The sequence below is a fragment of the Manis javanica genome, chromosome 4 (assembly GCF_040802235.1).
Source record: "Manis javanica isolate MJ-LG chromosome 4, MJ_LKY, whole genome shotgun sequence".
Lineage (NCBI taxonomy): Eukaryota > Metazoa > Chordata > Mammalia > Pholidota > Manidae > Manis > Manis javanica.
This window is the reverse complement of record NC_133159.1, coordinates 102,706,100-102,728,873: the sequence shown is the minus strand read 5'-3', so window position 1 is coordinate 102,728,873 and position 22,774 is coordinate 102,706,100. Positions and strand designations below refer to the sequence as shown.

The window sequence follows — 22,774 nt, the reverse complement described above, 5'->3', positions numbered from 1 at the left end:
CACCCCAATTAGGCCGCATACCAACAGGATCAACATTAAATTGCAAGTTGGGGAGCAACATTCATATGGCGCCTATGTCAAGCAGCTTTTATCTTTCATTTGAATTTGGTCTCCAAGAAATAAAAGATTGCTAACATAACCATTTCCATTATTATAAAACCCTATTTAATTCATAACGTCCTAATAAGTCAAAGTTTGACAGTTTGGACTTGACTGTGCCAAACAATAGACTTTGTGTAGCGGGGAATTGACCCCTCCGTCATCCTAAACGGAGCCCTGCATATCTCCTCTGCCCCTTTGGGGCAGCCTGAGCCTAGCGTCATTGTCAAAGTGCTCTCTGCCTCATTGGAAAAGTGCTTTATGTTCAGACAACCCAATTTATGTAAAGATTTCTGGCTAGCAGGGGGGGACCTTTGCAGGAAGACAACTATTACAAAACTGAGGCACCATTTCATCCTTTCATCACTGACAGACCTCGCCAAAAGTCATAAAATGCCACTATCCTAATAATTGTGTTTCTTCACAGGTGTTACTGGCAGCAAAGGCAATCCTGGACAGTGGGGAGAAATTAACCTTACCACTGATAGGGAAACTCTTGAAATTTCAGCTTCTCCAGATTAAAGTTAAGGACCAACAGCGACGGGAAAATGAAAAGAAGGTACTGTGTGCTGGTGGGGTTTTCTAAAGACAGCAGGCAGGGGTGGAAATGGAGCCAGATTTCCGCAGGGGCCCTTGGGCTCTTCCTAGACCTACCATGAAGGGTTACTTCGCACATTTAGCTGTTGCCTCAACTTCTTAGGGAAAGGCCTAGTCAGAGATCTGTTGGAGGAATTATATTTTCTCAAAGACAAACCCTTTAAAAATAACTTCCTTTAGGCAGAAATATGACAATATTCAGGACATGGGCCTGAGATTGTTTTTATGTTAGCTTGTTTATATACTGGTAACAAAGAAGGGAACCAAGGAGAGACAGGGAGTCAGTAAAGTAAAAATGTGAAAAAAAAACCCACAAAGTAGGGTCTAACTATTTAAAATATTTTATTCGATATTCAATGTGAGTGCTTATTGTACACATTGTACAATATGCTTATTGTACATATTGAATATTAAGGTACAGGCTACATCTGTACCTTCTTAGTAATCTGAACATACCAGCAGTAATCTATCACTTCTTTTCATATTTATATGTCTGATTACTTCTTTACATGTAAATTTTTCATTTCATTTGCCTGTGGAAATCAATGTATGTTTTCCAAAGATTCATATTTCCATCTGAAAAAAAATTTTCTAAATACTTTTAGTAAAGTGATGCCAGGTTCAAATCCATTTGCTGTTATTATTACTCGAAGTAAGAGATGTTTTTCTTATTCTCCAAATCATAGTGAAGTATGTTTGGAAAGCCAAATACTTTCTTTTATATATATATATATATATATATATATATATATATATATATATATATATATATATATATGTAGTATGTGTGTGTGTGTGCATGTGTATGTATGAAATGGATTTATATGTATGTAGTTTTTATGCCCTTATGTGGAAGAGGCAAAATTAATTCATGGAAGAAGAAAAAGTGAGTTTTCACATTTGCAAGGCCCCTGAATCTATGTTTCCTATTTGAATGGACTCTTGACAAGGTATTTGTAGAAAAAAATAATGCCACCTTGTATTTGTATAGAGCTTTATAATTTTCAAAGAGATTCCCCATATAGCATTTTATTGGGATGGCAAATTGTTCCCAGATACTTCTACATATATGAACTCAGTTGACAGTACCGTTTTCTCTCTATTGAAGCTCTTTTCAACATATGCAGGAGACTTGTATCTTCAGAAATCCTCAGGGATGTTAAGACTTGGCAGAATTAAAATTGGAAAATTTGGAACTAGTATAGAAAGATCTTTTCTTACCTTTTAAAATTCCAATGTCACATGGGAATATGAATTATAAAGAAGGTAGACTATGAGTTCTGCAAAAATTCCTGCTGCTTATTTGCTTTGCACTTTCCCACAGCACCTACAAATGTACCTGACACACTAATGAGAGTTTACTTGTTTGCCACCTATTTTAAGTTAGAAATTGTTTTGTAATATGTTTTAGATGTCAGTTAACAGACTTTAAGTAGAAATAAATGGAATATCCCGGCAGCCCAGGAAAAATTTTTAAAGCTAGCAGCAATATAAAAATATTTCTGCACAGTTAACCTTGCTCAGCATTTCTTTGAAATGTGAGCTATAATAATACAGCTATAGATTCTGAAGTTTTGGGAATAATCTTAATTTATTTGTTGAAAATTCAAGAGTCCTAAGGAATTTGGGTTTGAATTTTATATATATCTGTATATAATATATATATGTACAAATATATATTATATATAAATAAAATATATGTTGTATATTATATATATTATATATTATATATGTATAAGTAATAAATGCATAAGAGAACTCTTTGAGCAACCAAGAGCCAATAATTATATAATCTAATTTGATATCTTCGTCCCCAAACACCAGCCTGAAATCTGACTTGAAACCATATGAATAAATGCTAACTAAATGGAGAAAAACTGACTGGAATGGAGTGTTCTCCAGAAAATATGCTTGGTAAAGGCAAGATTAAGAGAGTTGTTTGAGGGATGATGTAATCTATGCTCATTTCAACAACATTGCCCAACAGGTCAGTTGGAACAATTGAGGTTAGTGCTTGTCAGCCAGTGAGTTTGGCAGCAAGCAAAGTAGGAAGTATGTAAGAGGGACACCATGCTGTGGATGAGCCAGAGAGGACTTTACCTGACGTCCTCCTCTTTCCTGAACTCAGGGTGAGATTCTGAGATTCCTACAAGGAGAGTAACTGTCTCTTCAGTTTTTTAACATCAGTGAAATCTGTATAGATGTTTTCTTTCAAATGCTAATGATACTGCTGACATCTGTACAGCGCAAATGGTGCTTTATATTTTCTATGTTGAATTTTTGGAATTGTATTTGAAAATGAATGCTTAGAAAATATCCATAGCAGAAATTGTAGAAAATACTAGGGAGAAGGTGGAACAAAAGTAACTAATACATTTAAGTCCCTGTCCTTTTTCCCCAGTGAAACAAAAATATCCCTATATATTTGATCCTGTTTTAATGAATTAAAATTTTTCTTAAAAATAAATGATAAATTATACAGTTCTAGTTGCTAAGTACAGTAAAAATATCATTATTTCAGATTCCACTAATTTTAATAGTTTATAACACTTTAGTCTGGGCTATACTTTTGAAGCCTTTACCACATGAATTTCTCAGAGATGAAGGCCTGCCTCTGATTACACATAAGTTGAATATGTTTGAAAACTTTTATCTTTTTGGAAACACCTTGTCGATTACTTCCAAACATACATTCATGAAGAAAATATAATACATTTCTCTAAATTAGCATTTCATAACTTCTGAATATGATTCTTTCATATAAATTAATCCCATTAGATATTATTCCATCTTAAAATCTGAATAAGAGAGTTTTTGCTTAGAAATGAATTTTCCTTGTATGCATCATTATCTCAGCATTTACTTTGCACTTTTAGTTCTGTCATTATCAATCTGTTGTTAATTCATTAACTCAACAAACATTTAGAGAAACAAGGTACTAGGCATGCATATTTTCATAATGTTCATTGTAATTTTAAAATAACTTGCTTGGTTTCTATTCTGATCTCATATTTTAATTTAGTAGTTGTCTGAATGTTATAGTATCATTTACATTTTTGCTTCTTTTTAATTCCAACTTCTATCTTATGTGTCAATTGTAAATGTTTATTTAAAACCAAATACTTCATTGTGAATCAAAATATTGAAAATATATTGAGAATTGAGCTGAAAGAAAACAAATTCAAAAAATAGGTGAAAAATTATTATAACCCAAAAAAATTATCCATTTAAATAATCAGCTAATCTAACTCTAATCTTCTGTGCCTCTTAAGTGAGTTCAGAACATTTGCATAGGTTTTAGGAAAAGATCCAAATACAGTCTGACTGCTTTTAATTTGGGAATTGAATAACCAGCACATATTTTCTTGGATACTTTTAGCACATCTTTTATGTAAAAGCAGAACAGTTCTCTTTCTTTCTGGCTCATACACTCAGTGTGAGTTGCCTTATTTTCCAATGTGTTAGCACTAAAGAAAAAGAAAGGCAACAAAGAGCTATGGACAGACGGCATTTGGTGGACTTTTCTTAAAACGACACAAAATTAAAAGCATCTTAAGTTGGTAAGACTGGGATGAAATCACAAGTAACCAAGAGTATGCTCCAAAGGAGGAATGAAGAGACATTAGGGTAACTTTCAGAGATGCTTACAGTTTCTTCCAGTTGAACCCCCAAAACACTGGAAACCAGCCAATGTAAGGCCATTTTTTGTGTGTGTTTAATTGTAAAAGAAAGGCCATGGGGACATACCAGGAAATTATGGGCTGGTTAGTTTTGATTCAGTTGTGGTTAAGGACTTTAGGAACTATGTTAAGAAATCAATCAAAGAGCAAGAACTCGGGCGTGTGGTGTTTCAGGAAAGGAGTAACTTGCTTCACTAGCTGGATGGAATTCTTTGAGGCTGGAATACCAAAATGAGGATACTGCCAACAGAACTGCTGAATCTAAAGTGCTATGAAATCCAGTCATTCAGGGTAAACAGTAAGTGACTCCTGGGCTAGGTTATCTGTAAAATAGAATTGTATTTTCCTAATTGGGATGCTTTTAATCAGTGAAAAATTTTTACAAACTTCAGGAAAATATAAAGAAACACATATTTAAAATAAAGATGGAGGTGTTTCATGAAAATAAATGGTTTACTTCTCTCAAACTTATTTGACACTGCACATTTCTTCCAGCCCATCCACTGTCCTCTCATCATCTGTGGCCAGTAGAATAGATTATGAGATAGAGTGAGATCTTAAAAGATAACTAGAGTAGCATCCAGAAGACAGACCTAGTTTTTCATAAGCCACATAGTAATGGCACAACTTCATTATTTAGCCTCCATGAGCATGTTTTCTTATCTATATCCTTAATAATGTTATTATGGGACTCTTATGAGACAAAGCTACACACAGTTATGAAGATGTGCTGTTAATTGTAAGAATAAGATGAAGTGTAGCTAGTTACCATGTGTTCCACTGACTTTTACCGTTTACCACCCTTTCTTTAAGGAAGAACAGAATACCTGGCAAAGTATTTGAAGGCATTTGAATTTTGAGATCAAAGAGTCATTTAGAAACAAAATACAATCTGAAATATTTTGAAGTATCAAATAACTAGGTTGCCCTGTTACAGAGAGAGAATTTTGTATTTTTACCTTTAACAAGTGATAATACTAAAATTAAGAATTCAGGTAGTTACTGAATACTCAGCGGGGCATGTGAAATGCCAATACGTTCTCTGGTTGTTGCTAAGACGAAAGCCCTACATCTGCTATATAGCTTAACTGGTTAAAAAATCTCTGTGCCTATCCAAAGCTTCCCCACAGTAGGAGGCCTCCAGATGCTTTTTGTACACAGTGCGCTTTAAAGAAAATGTACTCTGTAACGAAATTGACTCTCCCTTCATATTCTGGGGAACATGTGTTCCCCAAACATGGTGGAAAGAGGGGCCTTTTGGATGCATCCCTCCTAAATTTTTGTTTTGAATCGGCAAGAGTTTCTTCTGAGTTCTTTTAAGTTGTGAGTGGACAACCACAAAATGGGAACATGTATACTATGTAATTCAGAAACAAGAAAGGCCAAAGAAGTTGGTGTGAACAAATTTTAGTATATGTATTAGGAGAGGGTCAACTTTGCTGAATGCTCAGCTAATCTGGTTCACCTCCCACCTCTCCTCCCAAATCCCAAAATATAAACCCATGGTGGGGAAGGACTTATTCAGAATATGAGAGAATAGAAGAAAGGGAAGAAGATAGGAGGTGATATTCTATGACTGGGGTTTGGTAGACAAGGATGTTCCAGCTTTGGATTGAAGTAGAATGCCAGCAGGCCCAGCAGTCAACCACTGTCCAGGACCAGAAGGGCAAGGGGACAGTCCTGGGTCAGCTCAAGTATGAAGTGTGTAAGGAGAAACAGACTGAAACAGGAAAAGAGTAGGTAGGCCACCATTAGAGTCAGCCGTGGAAGAGCAGAAGGGACTGCACAGGGCAGAGAACATGCCCAGAAATCCACCAAGGGCTTCTCTGCCTGGAACTGGTGCCCAGGTGGGCCTAGTGCTTCTGTTTGCTTCTGTTCACTACTGTGTAGTGTCTCTGCACCAAGAAAGTGCATATATAGTTGCTCTAACTGGGAAATTCTTTGCATGGCCATACTTCTTGAAATTCTATCAATTGAAGATTGATCCACATCACTGTTAAACAGAAAATACAGAACACTAAGTTGTGTAGTAAGAACAGTAACAATTATGCAAAATGATACATAAACATAATTAGAAAGAAGGTATTAAATATCTTATTCACTCATCTTTTCTGGATGGTGGAATTGGTATTTTTTGGTAAGTTTTCCATATTTTTTCCAATTTTTCAATAATGATTACCTTTATAATTTTGAAAGTTATTTAAAGAAGTAACCCAGGATTTTAAAATTTACAAGTATTTAAAAAATACTTCGGTGAAGGGAGAAAGGCAAATATTAATAATTTCAATGTTAATGGAAATTAGTTTAAAAGGTGCATTACTCCAGTCCACCAAGTTTGGCCTTGCTGAGGGAATGCAAAGGCAAAAAGAGCGAGTGAAGAAGCAGAGGGCACTGAGCAGGAAGAGTAGCCAAGGGACATGAAGGTCTATGGAGAAACAAAAGAGCAACTGGGGAGTATTATTTAGTCCCTGGAAAGAGAGGAAGGGCGAGCAGGCATGGAGAAAGTGGGGGAGTGACCGAAGTCAGAATCCCAGAAGAACCTTGAAAGCAAGATGAGTTTAGGGTTTGGGGCCAGACCACCCTGTTTCTTTACCATAGCTTTGTTTCTTAATTTATAAGATGGGAATAAAATGACCCATCTTGCAGGTTGCTTTTTGAGAACAAATTAATGGTAATGTCTAGAAAGCCTGTATCAGAGTACATGGTTAAGTCTCTGCTATTTTACCATTTATTTTGGAACCTTGGTTGTGATCAGCCCCACTCTCTCCAGGACCCCAAGAAATTTTACAGGAGAAAGGGCTTGGGGAGTTCTTACCTTCTAGAACCCCAAGCCTTGCTAAAGGGGTTCTAAGGAGATGAGAGCTATGTGGCTGCACAGGCTCTTGAACACCACCTGGGAGAGCCTGAAGGATTAGCAGGTGAGTTTAAAGGGTTTTTTTTTTTTTTTACTCTTATCTGGGAAAGAAAAACACCTTTCCCTAAATGTTTGTATACTCAGCAAATACTTTTTGGAATAATGGAATAAATGATGGATGTATAAATGTTTATTCTTCCAGGTGAACTTCAGACTAATTTAACTTAAAACCATTTCTTCTTTTCGGTTCTCAAGATCACCCTGTGATTTTATTCAAAATTGCAGTTGTGCAAGTTCCTGGCACATTCTGATGGCAAAACTCAGCCTTCTCTGTGGCCAGGCTAGCTGTCCAGGAAGGAGCTGCACGGTGGTGTTTCACTTCAGTGGGTTTACCATGACCCATGTGGCTGTTTGAGTGCCTGCAGGAGTCTTGCCAGTGCCTCTGAGCTAACTGGACTCAGGGGCCCTGATTTGTGCTCTGGTTTCATTTCGAATTAACAATCTCAAAATTCCAATACACCCTCAACACCAGCAGGTAGTTTTACTGTATTTTTTTCAGTAAGCTTGCTACGCCGCTTTCTGAGATGACTCATGTTATCTTCTCTATTCAAACCTCCTACCTTATACATGCCCATTGTCAGCTGAGAACTTTGCGTCATCCTTCACTTGGAAAATTGAAACATTGCCTCAGTGCCATCAAGACCTCTCTCTTGAATCCACACCCAGTTACCCATCCCCTCTTTGATCCTCTTTTTAAACTGAGAAATTGCCTTTCCTTCTATCAAAGTCCAATTATTGATGCATTCTCTTGATCCTATCTCATCTTGCCTCCTCAAGGACCTTAGTCTCCCCTTCTTCAATGTCTCCCTGCCTACTGGATCATTCCACCAGCCTGTGAACACGTCTCCTGACTTTACAGACAGACAGACAGACAGACCCGGACTTCATATCCCCCCTACTTCAGTCCCCTCATCCTCAGAACTCAGTCCTGTATCCCTTTCCCACCCAAACATTTCAGAGAAGTCACCCACCCAAGGGTTCACTCCATTTACTGCCTTCTGGCCCCACCATCACCACCTGCCATCAGTGTCATCTTTAATTACTGATACTGTCTTTCCGCCCTTTTCAGACCCTCAGTTCTCTGGCTTCACACTATTTTTCCCACCCTTTTAACCACTTTCTCACTTGCTGACCTCTCCTCCTACTCCCAGCTGGCATGCGTTGGAGTTGCCGGGATGATCTCACATTGCTTGAGAACTCTCCCTGGAGGGGATCTCATCTCTTCCCATTCTGTTAACCACTATCTACATGTTACCCATTCAACTCCAGTCAAATCTCTCTTAGGAAATTGTGTATCCGGCTGCCTCCTCAACATCTCAGGGGCATCTCTTAACTTAACATAATCACTCTGCCTAGTCTGCCCACCTTAAGTGAAAGCCATTATCTCACCCCGACTTCTCTACCTCTGTGAGGGGCACCATCAAACTGTCCCATTGCTTAAACTAAATAGAGGACAATATTTTTGTCATCTCCTTCTTTACAACTCATCTCTAATTATTCAACCTCTACAGTTTCAATATCCAAAATAGACCTCAAATCCATCTTCTTTCCTCCACCCTGCCACCACCCTAATCCGAGTCATTATTAGGTCTTAGCTGAACGATTGCTAGAGTTGCCTTACTGGTCTTCTGGCTGCAGAATCATAGTACGTCTCCACCTAAAGCCCTTTATGGTCTTTCCACTGCATTTTAAAGGAAGTGTCAACTTGGGAACCCCACCTCCAAAGCCCTGGATGACCCGGCCCACGCCCTGCCTCTCCTGCCTCAACTTGGGCTACCGTCTCCCTTACCCACTATTCTCCTGCTCTACTCACCTCCTGTCGGTCCCTGGAGCACACACCTCTCCTTTATGACTCAGGGCCTTCACACACACACTTCACCTTTCCCTTCAGGTCTTTGCTCAAATGCCATCTCCTCAGAGAGGCCTTCTATCACCAATTTATGAGATTGTGTATCTGTTACTACATTGGGTTTTATCCTTCATAGCATTCATGAAAATTTGTAATCATATTTTATCCATTTGTTTATGTGCTTTATTGTCTTTCCTTCCCCACTGGCCAGGAGCTCAAGGAGGCAGCGCCCAGGCCTATTTTTTGCACCTATTTATATCTCTCACAGAATGAAAAGCTGGGGCTTTTCAGACCTCTGCACCTTACCTGTGCCCTCCTCATGCCTCCACCCAAGGCTGCTAGTGACGACGACAGAGCAGTCTCCCCCGGGGCTTTCCTCTTTTTGGCTGCTGAGGAGTAGGTGCTGGGGTGGCAGAGTTTCCCTCCCACAGGAGCCACAGATGCTACGCATACCTGGAGAATCCATGGGTATCTCTGACACTTCCTTTGGGTGCCACAGCTAAACTGGGTTCTCTGGAGTGCTCGACATCCAGAAGACAGTGGAGTAGGGTGATCCTCCTCCTCTCCGCTTCTATGTTACATTCTGCTGGCTGGGTGCCAAAGCCACGTCTTCTGCTTTTTCTGTCTCTAATGTCTTAGAATGGAGTTTTCACAGTTCAATTTCATGGCCTCAAGAAAATGCAGAGCTCCAAATAGTGCTACAATACTTTGTTTAGTTCCTTTTGTTTCCAAATTTTTTATTTCTTTGTTTGATTGAAGAATCGTTGATATACAATCTTAATGTTGGTTTCAAATATACAACACAGTGTTTCAACTGTTACCCATGTTATTAACCTCTAGTGGGGGTTACTAGTATCTATCAACATAGAAAGATGTTACAGAATCATTGACTCTATTCCCTATGCTGTACTACCATCCCCAAGACTGACTTATATTGTGATTGCCCCTTTATCCCATTTTTCCTGCCCCCACCACACCCACACCATCCACCCTGACCCTTGCCCCTTGGTAACCACTTATTTCCAATGTTTTGAGTATAGAAAAAAATAAACAATACAAGCATATTATTCTGGATCGTCTGTATGGCCACTTATGACCCAGTACTAAAACATTATTTCAATGAACAAAAATATTTGAATTTATGAACACACATATTGAAAGTAATTACCTTATGAAATAATGCACAAGGTTTTCTGCAATTATTTGAAAAGAAACAAATGTGGGAAAATTGAGCCTTCACATAGTGCACGGCAATCTAAGCAGGCTCCAAGCAGTGTATAAAGAATTCACGCTGCCAACTGATGTTTTGTATAGATCCCATCTTTGAATATATCAAATAGAAAAATGATTATATCTTCCATTTTTAAGTAGCATTATAATAAAAAAATTTGTTAATGCTAGGTTTCCAAAAGAATCTTTTAACCTCTCAAAATGATCAATGCACTACTTAAACTTTGAAAAAATTTTATCAAAGAGATTTTAGAGAACACTGCTCTATTTTCCTCTGTATTTTTAATTTTTGTTTTGTTCTGTTTTTAATGAACAAGTCCACCTCTGTCTAAGGCCCAGAAAGAGATTCCCCAGGGTTAGGTTACAAGATCAGTCTAAGTTCCTGCCATCACAATGTACTCAGATCCTCTACTTGTTCTGCTGTGCAGCAGCTGAGGTAGTTTATTGGGCCTGACTGTCCTTTAGGATAACTTCACTTCCAGAATGCTGTTTGTGCAAATGCTCCTGGCACTCACCCCTCCAGTCCTTGTGGATAGGTGTGCCTCATCACAGCTTATGCTCAGCCTGTGATTTCCACTGTCCTGGCTTGAAGAGTGAGTAAGGAGAATAGATGAGTAAATAAGCGATTGAATGAAATAAAGATTAATTCACCTGACAGTAGAAAAGTCCATGCTTGCTCACTGTATAATTAGGAGAAAAAGTATTTTCTCTTTGTAGGTGATTGAAGACAGATTTAAGATAGAAAAGGATAAAGGGAAAGCAAAATCTCCCAAAGAGAAGAAGGCCACGAGTGCTAAAGTTGCCAAAGGGAAGGGAAAAGATCAGCCTGAGGCAAACACAACTGTGAAAAAAACCACCCAGTTGAAACGGAGGGGAGAAGAGGATGATACCAGACTTTACATTGGTCAGTAAGGTTCTCTCGTGTCGGTTGCCTTTTTCTTCTTGCCTTTTTACCTACACAGTCACTTGAGAAATCATTCCAAAAACAAAGCTTAATCTTTCTCAGGCTCTTCGCACTTTATAAAACCAGAAATCGCACAGAAAAATGACACTCTACAGAAAAATATTTCTACTTCCAATTCATTTATGTTTTCAGCAAATACTTATTTAGCACGTGTCTTACAATAGGCACATTTAGATAGTGCAAATAAAGCATGAAATAACAAGCTGGTTGTGCCACCAACTAGCTTACTATCTTTTGGGGAACATTTTTAAAAGTCAGACATAATCGTAAGTCAAAATGAAAAGTGATTATTGTCATGACTGAAATACAGTGATAGTAAAACCAGATCAGTTAACTGGGGATTTATGTAGAGCACAAAGCTTCCTGACCTCAACTTCTCCCACTATCAGTGTTTTCATCTTAGGTTATTGTATAAAGATGATGCAACCTAGGCAACTATGAATAATTGATTGCCATCTTCCCTTAAACCCAAATAAAGCTACCTGTTATTATTTGTATCACATCTAAATGACATGACAGGCCTTCATATCTTTTATTATTTTGTCTCCCATGAAATATCTTTGCTCTATTCTAAATCCACTAGACAGCAGCAGTCATATTATGGATTCCACAGGCAATATCAACACTGATTTATTAAGTGATAGAAGAAAAACCATTACTTAAAAATTAAAAATTTGCGCATCTGTTGCACAATTTACAAATAGCCCACTGATCTTCATGGATTTTTGTGGGATGTAATGATTTCAAGTACCACCTAGCATTGGTATTAAAGTATAGCAACTATTCTCACCCCCAAGAATTTCACATTCTAAGATAAACTCATATTTTAACATTGATACGTTAGTATAACCAAGACAAAATAGAGGAATACAACTTTAGGAAAGTGCACAATGTATATTTAAAAAATTTAATACATATAATAAATACATAATTACTACACAACTCAGCATTCACACCTATTGACATAAATACACAGAATGCTTTGATAAGGAGCATGTCTTTATTCAATATTTCCCTCTCCTGTAAACACCTCTACTTATAAAATATCAGAAAGCTGTAGCTACTCGTAATTCAGGAGTAAAGCCAGATGTTGCTCCAAAGAATTAGACCCCCCCAAAAATCATAGCCTTAATTTTTTTTAACAAAAGTCCAAGTATAAATTTTCCATGACCACAGGCCCCATGTATGTTTGTCTTCCTACTATGACGATGTCTCATTTGCAAAAGGGATTTAATATTTTGTAAAATGGCCACCACCTTCTTAGTGGAAGGGCAATAATGAAAACCAGTCCACATAACTGCATTCCAGCCAACTGGACTCTTTTTGGCAAGCCAGAGGGATTATAAACGCATGCATAATGTATATAAACCATTGAACCAGCTGAGTACAACCTGTTCTCTCTTAAAATGACGGCTGCTCTTCTTTGTGGTATTTTGAACAGACGATGAGCCAGATGATGGTGCCCAACATTACATTATAGTTGCGGGCTTCAACAATCCTCAGCTATTAGCAATTATGACTGAGCTTGGCATTCCCATAAGCAGCGTGATTAAAATATCTTCAGAGGATTATGAACCTCTGCAGACACACCTGGCAGCAGTTAGCCAGCAGCAGGAAGTTTCTCTTCAGCCAGAAGGTATGCAGTCTGTTACACAACTTACTAGATCCTTCAATATTACCCACTGTCCTTAGTGTAAAAATATAATTCTGTCTAAAACAGAATCATGCAATATATCCATTATTAAATCCTTTCAAGACTTTGATTTGCTATTTATCATGCTTGCACTAACCAGATATTATAAATTTTTCAAATTAAAATCGTACTCTGTGTTTATATCCCCGGGTAGCCGCAGACCATAGGCGGCCAGTCAGAAGGCTTGGTTATCCAACTGCATCTCTCAGAAATGTTTAATCTAGAACTCTTACCTAAAGCATGAGCTGGACAGATCAGCTGTGGACAATCTGTACTTCTGTAAGCCATAATCACTAAATGGGCCCAAAGGAGGTCATAGCCTTGGATTCTTGCTCTGCTTCGCTACTGGCTTATTGTGATAAATCATAGAGGATGCTTTATTTTCCAGGCCTTAGAGAAAGAAGTTGTGGAATGAAGTCCCAACTACCTACTATTCAGCTATTTGTAGCCTTGGGAGCCTTCATCTAAGGGAATTGTGCTAGACAACCTCTGTGGGAAGGGAACTCAGAGTTGCTATATACTTTAGGTAATGGAACTGGATTTGGTAGAAGCCTATGTGACCTAAAAGTCCAAGCTCCTTTGGCCATGTGATGCTGCTTTTATTGTTATTTGTTAATAAATTTGCACAGTGTTCTGTAACCTACACAATTTCTATAACACTACATTTTTTTAATTGCTGCTTCAAATAAGAAATTATTACCTCTGATAATAATAATAACTACCATTTATTGGACACATGCCTTGGGACTAGACTTAATGCTAAAGGCTTCAAGTAGGTTGATTCATGTGTTTCTGCAACCAGCCTTGGAGGTATGTTTTATTATTTACAATTTGCCAAAAAGAGCTCTCAGCCCAGAGGCAGCTATTAAGTAAAAGAGTTGAGATTTGAACCCAGCTACTCCTGACTATCTCAAAGGATAGTTGTAACATTAAATAACTTAATGAAACCTCTGAGAAAATGCTGTATAAGCTCCATAGTCTCTCTATAAAAAATATTTAATGTATAAAAATAAAATTATAGAAAAACAGACTTTACAATAGAATAATGAGATCTTAGTAGTAGAACCTATTTAGTTATAGATATAAATTAAACATAACTATTTCAGGCAAATTTATGAGTATAGCTTTATGGAAATCTGTCTTTATTTTACGGTCAGAGCACAAATGACCCAAGAAGGCTGTAGCTATTTTAATGTGACCAAAAGTTAACTGACGCATAAATCATCGATTCAGTCTCTTAGCCCCGTGGGAAGGAGAACTGGATCAACACCATTTCCAGCCAATTAGCAGCAAACAGACACTAAGGTGGTCAAAAAGCGAATTGGCAGAAAAACTCCTATATAGACGCAATCAAAGAGTAACAAATATCAAACATATTTAGCTCTCAAAATGTGTGACCTTATCATAATGTTTCTGGGCCTCAGCTATAAAGTGAAGGGGTGGGATAAGTTCACATTTAATATCAATTTCAGAAGCAAAATCCTCTTTTGCTTCTGAGTTTATAGTCCAGGTCCAGAAACTTCTCAAAATTATACTTATTTATTTGTATTTTCTGGTATGACACAGACATCTTGGAATGCATATGTTACACCATGTCCACTTGATGTGGGAAGAAATTCAACACTCTTATTTTGTAGTACAAACATGTTGCTATTGTTAGATATAGAAGCTGAAAAAGTGAAGAAAGAGAATGCCGTGAAAGAACTTGAAATTTTCTGGAAGTACTTGGAACCAATACTGAATAATGAGAAGCCTGAAACCAGTCTCTTTGATGTTGCTCGACTTGAATACATGGTCAAGGCGTGTGACTTTCCCTCTGACTGGTCAGACAACAAGATGATGGTTAGTACATGCACTGGTGAGAGTGAGTGATCTGGATGTGTGTTACTGTCATTCTGTTTGCCACATTCATTCATTCTATATTTATTGAGCACTGACTATGGACAAGACTTTGTGCTAAGTTTGTTTGTTTATAAGACAGTGATAACATCAAATGTCCAGTGATGATTGTAGCCTGATTCTTTGGCTTTGAGTGTATGAATTTATGACAAAGAATAAGATTTGAATGAAGATAAAGAGTGGTAATTCTTTATTACCTCAACAATGTTCTAGGCAGTAGAGTCTTAATCTGTATTAATTGTGAAAATAGTAAATTTTATGGTTTGTGACATTATATTGTCATTCTTTTTTATATATCAGCTCAAAACATGTTTTTCTATGCCTTTAATTTCATTGTCAAAGTTGTACTTTTAATATATTTGGTTAACATGGTCTATCCTAATAGGATGACTTGACCCCACCTCAACAATTAGCAGGCATTTCCTAGAACATTTACTGGCCCCTATTATGGAGGAGCTTGCAGAGAGGCAAGACTAAAACCATGAAACAGAGACGCAGTGTTCAAGGTGCCTTATATCTAGATGCTCAGTTATGTGAAACACACTCTAAGTTTCCTATTAATTCAGAAAGGTAAGAAATGGGATGCTTTGAAAAGTAGCAAATGCTAGTAGTAGCAAATACATGAGGGTGTTTTAATAAAGAGAGTTAAGTGACTACTTGTCATAGATGTTGGGAAAGATATCAAGACATCCCTTTTACAGAAAACTGCTCATGTCTCTGGTTGACTCTCTGTCCCAACAAACAGGGGCCCGGGAGGGTTGAGTCCCCTGCAGCGTGATAGATTTCAGCATCAAGAAAGGAGGGACCACATCAAGTGAATGCTCTGGAGGGAGCTGGGCAGAGTAGGGCAGAGGAGGTACATGGGTATTTGTGCCCAGTAACTGTGGTTAGTTGCCAAAAGAAAGCTGTCTGTCTAAGAGGAGAGTGAGATGAAAGCCTGGAACAGTTTCTGAGCCAAAGGGTAAGCTATTCATTACCATGGGGAAGACATTTGTCGCTATGAGTCCCTGATTCTATTACTTTGGATAGATGTGCACTTGGTGAAGTAAGGGAAAACACTGAGGAGGGCGGCCCAGATTGGAACCCTGAAGGATGGACATGATTTGAATAAATAACAGTGAATAGATCAGTTTGAGTTGTAAAGACTGTCAGCGTAAAGCATTAGATGTCACTACATAGAAGCCGAACACTGCAGTCTGATGCCTTGCCAATGTAAGAATAAATGTTAGCCTGACCTATATGTGGAAAATGAAGCTGAACATAAAGAAGCTGTGGCTGAAGGCAGAGCTTGTTCTGGTTATGCCAGTCTCCCTTTGCTTTTCCTCTTCCACCCCTTCCTCTAGTGGCCTTTATCTTTCCTGCTTTGTCTTTCACTCTTCTGCCTCCTAAACCTGAGCTCAGAAAAGAATTCACTGCCAACTGTCTTCTACTGCCTCACGTTAAATTGAGTCAATGCATTTCCCTATCCTGGAGATATTGGCATCTCAAGAAATGTACTACTATGACTGCTCCATACTATTTAACTGGAATTCTAGATTACACCCAACAAGTATGAGATATGTTTGGGAAAGAGGCTGTTTCCCTGGGATCTTGAAATGTCACCTCAAAGCCAGCTTTCTACTCTTTCTCTCTAGTAGACCAGCTCTTCTCCAAGATCATAAAATCTGTGCCTAACAAAAATTCATATCCACAAATAAATGTATTGGAGAAATAATCCTCCTCTCAATGGGGCCATGTTCTGGCTATATAATCTGCCAAAAACTTGTGTACATTTTTGATTCAATAGGACATAGGGAATCACAGCTGAACATGAATGCTCTGGAGGGATCTGGGCAGAGCAGGGCAGAGGAGGTACATGGGTATTTGTGCCCAGTGACTATGGTTAGCACGCAAAAGTCACCTGCACCACACTCCAGGAGAGGCAATAACAAGAGGCTTTTAAGGCAGCCACAACCAAGTACCTTTTGCTCCTGCTCCAGCTAATGTTCCCTTTGTGTGTCTTATTTTACTCCCCAAGTATAGGCTGAGAAAACCTGAAATGAATTGAGCCAAGGTAGAGCACATTCCAATGTATCATCACCACATAGATGTGAAATGCCGAAGTTTCAAAAGACCCAGCACCATTCCCATCACTATGCTTCCTATCCCAGTGTCCACCACCTATGGTTCATTTGAAGATTTTAATTACTCCATTTTTAAAGAAAGTGAATCTGCTGATATTTTACTTTTTGAAAACATAAAGTAGAAGGGTTTAAATGTCAACTAAAGTTCAGAAATTTTGTTTTATGTTGAAGAATTATTATCAGCTGAAATATCAGTGATAGTAGAACATTCCTGACTTCAGAACCAGAAGTTTAATGTCTAGCTGTTTAGTTGGCCCATGAAAGTAACCATCAGGCATGAAAACATTCAGTGGTCTAAAGACCATTTACAGCTGTGCTGCCCAGCTGAGCACACTAATCTCTATCAATCAGTTTGCAAGTATTTATTGACCATCTTCATGCCAGATCTGTGGTCTGGGTCTCACTGCAGTAGCATTTTATAGCCTGAACATGCCTCTACAAAGTATGGTTTGTGGATGAACAGCCCAGCATTGAGGATGATGGGGAAAGAGAGCCTTGAAAACAGTTCAGTAATAAAGTTGGGTTCCAGGAGAAAGGGCACTGGGTTTAATGTTGAAGATCAAAGTTCATCTTGAACTTTGGATTACTTAAAAAATGTAAAAGCAATAAATCTACTTCTAATAGAAGCAGGTTAACTACATGGTGTAGATACATGGTGCCACGCTCTCAACTATATTTGTAAGTTGATAATGGCTTCCTATCCAAGGCAGGAACCAGTCAAGAAGTCTTCTTCCTCTCTGAAAGGAGGAAAGCATTAGTACCTTTGGCTGCAAATAAGCAGGCTATATTTCTGCTGAACCGAGATAATGGAAGCTTTACATCAAATAAATGCCCATCAAGAAGTGCTAACTGCTTGTGTAACACATCTGCACCATCTCAAGACTTTGGTTGGTTGCTGAAGTAATTTTCTGGCTTTTAGCATGTGATTTGATATTTGATTTAAAAAATGAATTAATAGGTTAAGCTGAGGGGTCATTGGGCAGAACTTTTGCTATATTTTTTGTAAATACAAACGAACAAAAAATGTGTTTCTATGCCCAGTTTGGACAATGTATACCAGGTTGACATTTAACTGAAGAATGCTCTGGCTTAGAGTAGACCCGTGACGCCCAGACTGACGACTGTGCTGTGAAGATGGGCAGAATTAGGCCCTTCCTTGGATACCTGCCAGACTGTGGCTCACAGGCCCTGCAAGAGTCTCTCTCCCTCTACCTTACATCTTTAACTGAGATGTAGGATGAGCCTATTTAATCCTTCGTTTCCTGCAAGCAGACAGACCTAGTGATAATGGTACTTTTCCACTCAGGAAATGAAAGGCCAGGTAACAGAGGTATCTGATCTATATCTTGCTTGCCAGATTGTAAATGGTGGGTATTATAGAAGCAGTAGACTACCAGGATTTCTTAGGTTTTGCTTTGGTTTTTTTTTGGTTTTTTTTTTTGTCTCTGAAGGTAACATACAGGAAAGGAAACAGGCAGGGAGGAAAGGAAGAAATGTTGATTGACTGCACATATACTGGGTGTACGATGCATAAAATGTTCAGGTGATTTCCACTGTGCTTCTTGTACAGCCGAGCAAGAAATCCTCTACAGCTTGTCTTAGGCTGAGGATATCAAAATTACCTATCTAATGTGTTGTATAAATTAGGACATCAGAACATAGGTCACAATGCTGAAACTATTGAATAGGGTGTTTTTCACTTTGCCAAAGCATTAACTACACTCTCAAAGTAGTAAGCAGACTCCCAAGGGAGCAGTCTGCCAGGTGGTGCAGAGGGCAAGGAGGGCTCTGCTGCTGAAGGGGTGGTCACCACAGCTGTGAGTCAGCGGTTTCGGGAAGCACTTCCAGATAAGAAGTAATACATTTAACTGTTAGAGAGAGGTACAAATATACGTCTGATTCCAACAGTATGAAACCAATAATTATGTAATTAATATTTATAGGTATTATATTTAGATATAATTATATTACATATATATTCATTTTATCACACATATTACATATATAATTATATATTTACATATATATTTATCTATAATAATTATGTAATATAACATTTATATGTAATTAATATTGATTATATAATTAATCATTGTGTAATTAATTCTCTCACCTGTAGCTAGAATTGGGCACCAATATTTTTGAAAATATTGCCTGTTTGATGTATGACTGTCTGGACTGGAAAAGGCAGCACCAGCACTATTTGGAAAACATGCAGCTTATTAATGTGCCGCAAGTGGCTAATGAGAAACCTGTCTTAGAAGCAGTGATGATTTCTGAGGTAGGCACGTGCTCGCATGTCTTTAATGGGCTGGTTGGGTAACTGAACAATTAATTTTTACGTTAGTAAAACATATGAAGAGAAAATTGTGCAAATACTTGTAGCAAGATAGTACTGCCTGCTGGGCTTTAACAAATGAGAGGGAACAAGCAAAGGCTTCCAGGCATAGCATTAAAGGAAGGATATTGATAAATCAATCACGGTGTTTATTTAGCACCTATCATGTGCTAGCACTGTGCAAGGCACTGACAATACAGTTACGAGCAAGCCTCATTCCCTGTCCTCCTCATAGAGGTTAACTTTTAAGGGGGATGGCAGTTAAGTCAACAGTGGTTTCGGCAGAACTTTCAACAGAACATGACAAGTGCTGTGAGAACGGTCAGCTTAGATTGCAGTAGAAGCAATAAAACACAGCACCTAACCTGATCAGAAGAACTGTAGGGGAAGAGAAACCTTACCAGGAACAATAGGTGATGTGGTAGATGATGTGCTGAAGGCTGAGTATGAGCCGCCTAGGGAAAAGCCTGATGGGGAAGGGACAGATGGTGTTCTCAACAAAGGGGCGGAGTGTACACAGATAACGGAGGTCAAAGAAAGGAAGTACTGTGCCACAGGCCAGGACCGGACCACGGCGTAAGCCAGTGCTCCCAGGCACCGTGTGCCTGGTGGAGAATGCACAGCATGAACTCAAGCTGGAGGGGTAAGAACCAGAATGTCCTTTGGTGCCGAGTTAGTTTGGGTTTTATCCTGAAGATGATGGGGAATCATTCAAGGATTCTAAGAAGGAAAACGGAGTGATTCTGAGCCAAGAGGGAAGAAATCCTTTTTGAGCTCTGTGCCTCATCTCCCCACCCCTTTCCTGGCAATTGCTTGGTGGAAAAACTGAAAACTGGTCTTACCCATTAACTTCTTTCCTTCCTCAGATGGAACTCTTTTTAAAAAAAAAATCATGGTATGAGCAAATGATTTTGTGGTGTGAACATAACCATACAATCTTAGAATCCTGTCTGATCCCATCCTACCAGCGCTGGAGGAAAGCATCTCTCAGACGAATATCTCCATTATTTCCTTTCATTACTCTTCTTTTAGGCTGCACAACCTGTTGCTCCAGTCCCTGGAAAGAAGAAAACACAAAGTGAAGAACTGCAAGCCCCCCGACCAGGCATGTATGAAACCTGTCGCTGGAGGGTAACGAGCTGGTGCTTAAGGAATACTGGCTGTCCTTGGTACTGCTTCCAGATAGCCCTCCGCCTACAGATCCTACGTTTATAGTGCATGGGCATAGTTTGGATTTATGGATGAAATTCTGATGGAAGACATGGAGAACACATCTTAACTGAGAAATAATATTTTGTATATTTTACAGTGGCTTCTGTCATCACAACTGAAGTAGACATGAGATATTACAATGATCTGCTAAATCCAATTCCAGAAGAATTCATCTCTGTGCCCCTGATACTGCATTGTATGCTGGAACAGGTAGGCGGACACACTCTGAGGCTTGTTTCCTACATGGGTCACCTTGAGTTAGTCACTTATCTCTGTTTGCTTCCTTTTTTTTTTTTAACTAGTTTCAAATTACACACAAAATACTTGAACGCATTCTCCTTTACAAAGATTAGAACATTTTAGATTTAAAGTTTGCTTTGATCATCAGATTCCATTCCCTTTCTTTTGACATGCTCTGGAGCAGTTTATGTTCCAGTTTCATTCCCTGAACTTTTTGTAGACATATCCTTAAAACTGTCTGTGTCTGATGTCATTTTAATGGAAGAGAAAGTGAAATTGGACAGGTGGATGGAGTGAGTGGTTAATGGTCTTTATCTTTAAAATTTCTTTCATACTTGTAGATTTAATCAGATTTTTCTAATTATGAAGTCAATTTTAGTCATTAGTATTTTTATAAGTATGTTCCTTTTTTGCATTTTTCAATGTCATACAAAGTTCTTTATATACATTTTAAAATTTCTTCTGTGTCTGGTTATGTGCCTTCTGTGTGGCTGATGTTACCTATTTGTGTCCTCTTTTTTCCTAATCATGGTTGTCAGTGGTTGTCAGTGTATTATATTGATCTTTCTAAAGAACCAGCATTTTATTTCATTGATAAACTCCTTACTTTTTATTTTATTAATTTTTTCATTTATCTTATTGTTGCCCTCTTTCTACTTCCCTTCAGTTTATTTTGATTGAAAGCTTACCTCATCGATTTTCAGTCTTTTTTGCTTTAGTGAGACCTATACATTTCCTTTTATTTCATTAGCTGTTTCCTGATGCTTTCAATATATTCAGTTGCAATCTTTTATTTTAATTTTTGTTGTTCATTGCCAGCTTCTAACTTTACTGCATTATGGTCAGTAAACATGGTCTGCATGTTAAATATGTTTTTTAATATCCTGAGCTTCCCAGAAATTTTCTCTGTGACCTGATGTATACAATTATTCTTGCAAGTGTTCTATATGTATTTGAAAAGAATTTGTTATTAATTAACTCATTCAATTCTTGGAACAACCCTATTAAGCAAGAACTGTTTCTATTCCCCATTTTACAGATAAAGAAACTAAGGCATAAAAAGGTTAGGTATCTTGTTCCAGTATGAAGTGGCAGAAAACACTTTTAGACCTACTCAATCTGAGGGGAGAAGTATTTTGAGGATGTTGCTCCATTGTCTTCTTCCTTCTGATGTTGCTAATGAGAAGTCTGATGTCAGTTGGATACTTCCCCTTTTATAGTTCTGTTTTTTCTTTCTGGCAGCCCTTAGGGTTTCTCTTTTTAATTCATAACACAAGGCTAAGTCTAGGTATGGCTTTGTTTTATCATTGCTATTAGTGATCTGAAGGTTTAGATCCCATTCTACTTTCTGATCACATTCTTAGTAAAATAGAAATTAAGATAGCCAATGAAGACCCTAAAAAATGTTTCTGGGCTTTATCTATCAAATCATCTCTTGCCCTCCACCTCACAAACATACACACACATACACACATTCACTCACTCATTCACTTATTATTCATCTTCTACATAGGCTTTCTGGGTTTTCCTCAAATAAACTATACTGAATTCCACCTTAGCTTTTTACTCCAACTTCTCTTCCTAGAAGGTTTTTCTCTCACATGTCTGCCTGGTATATCCTCCCTGACATGGATCCCCAGTGGAAGTGGCATTCCTTAGATAGGCTTTCTCTGACCACCTGAGATAAATAAGGCCCATGACAACACAGAGCACTCTCTACCACATCACTTTGTTTTATTTTCTTATCAACAAGGGCTTTTCCTAAAATATATTTATTTGCTCTATGCCTTATCTTCCGCCTTTTACTAGAATATAAGCTCAATGCAAAGGGACTTAACCTAGTCTTGTTTGCTACTATATGCCCAGCATACAGTAACCACCCCTATACCATAGTAGACACTGAATATGTATTTGTTGAATTAAATTATATATTCAA

The 22,774-nt window shown here is 38.1% G+C and overlaps 1 protein-coding gene across 9 annotated transcripts in view; it reads left to right on the top strand.

The window, feature by feature from the left end:
- SPAG17 (sperm associated antigen 17) overlaps window positions 1-22,774 on the top strand; it is a 294,146-nt gene that overhangs the window by 99,326 nt on the left and 172,046 nt on the right. For all 9 annotated transcript variants that reach the window (XM_073234479.1, XM_073234481.1, XM_073234478.1 and 6 more), the window contains exons 4-10: window positions 527-658; window positions 11,087-11,273; window positions 12,775-12,969; window positions 14,687-14,868; window positions 19,168-19,329; window positions 20,419-20,491; window positions 20,696-20,808. In XM_073234479.1, the coding sequence (XP_073090580.1) occupies window positions 527-658; window positions 11,087-11,273; window positions 12,775-12,969; window positions 14,687-14,868; window positions 19,168-19,329; window positions 20,419-20,491; window positions 20,696-20,808 (1,044 nt within the window). The remainder of the gene's footprint in view (window positions 1-526; window positions 659-11,086; window positions 11,274-12,774; window positions 12,970-14,686; window positions 14,869-19,167; window positions 19,330-20,418; window positions 20,492-20,695; window positions 20,809-22,774) is intronic.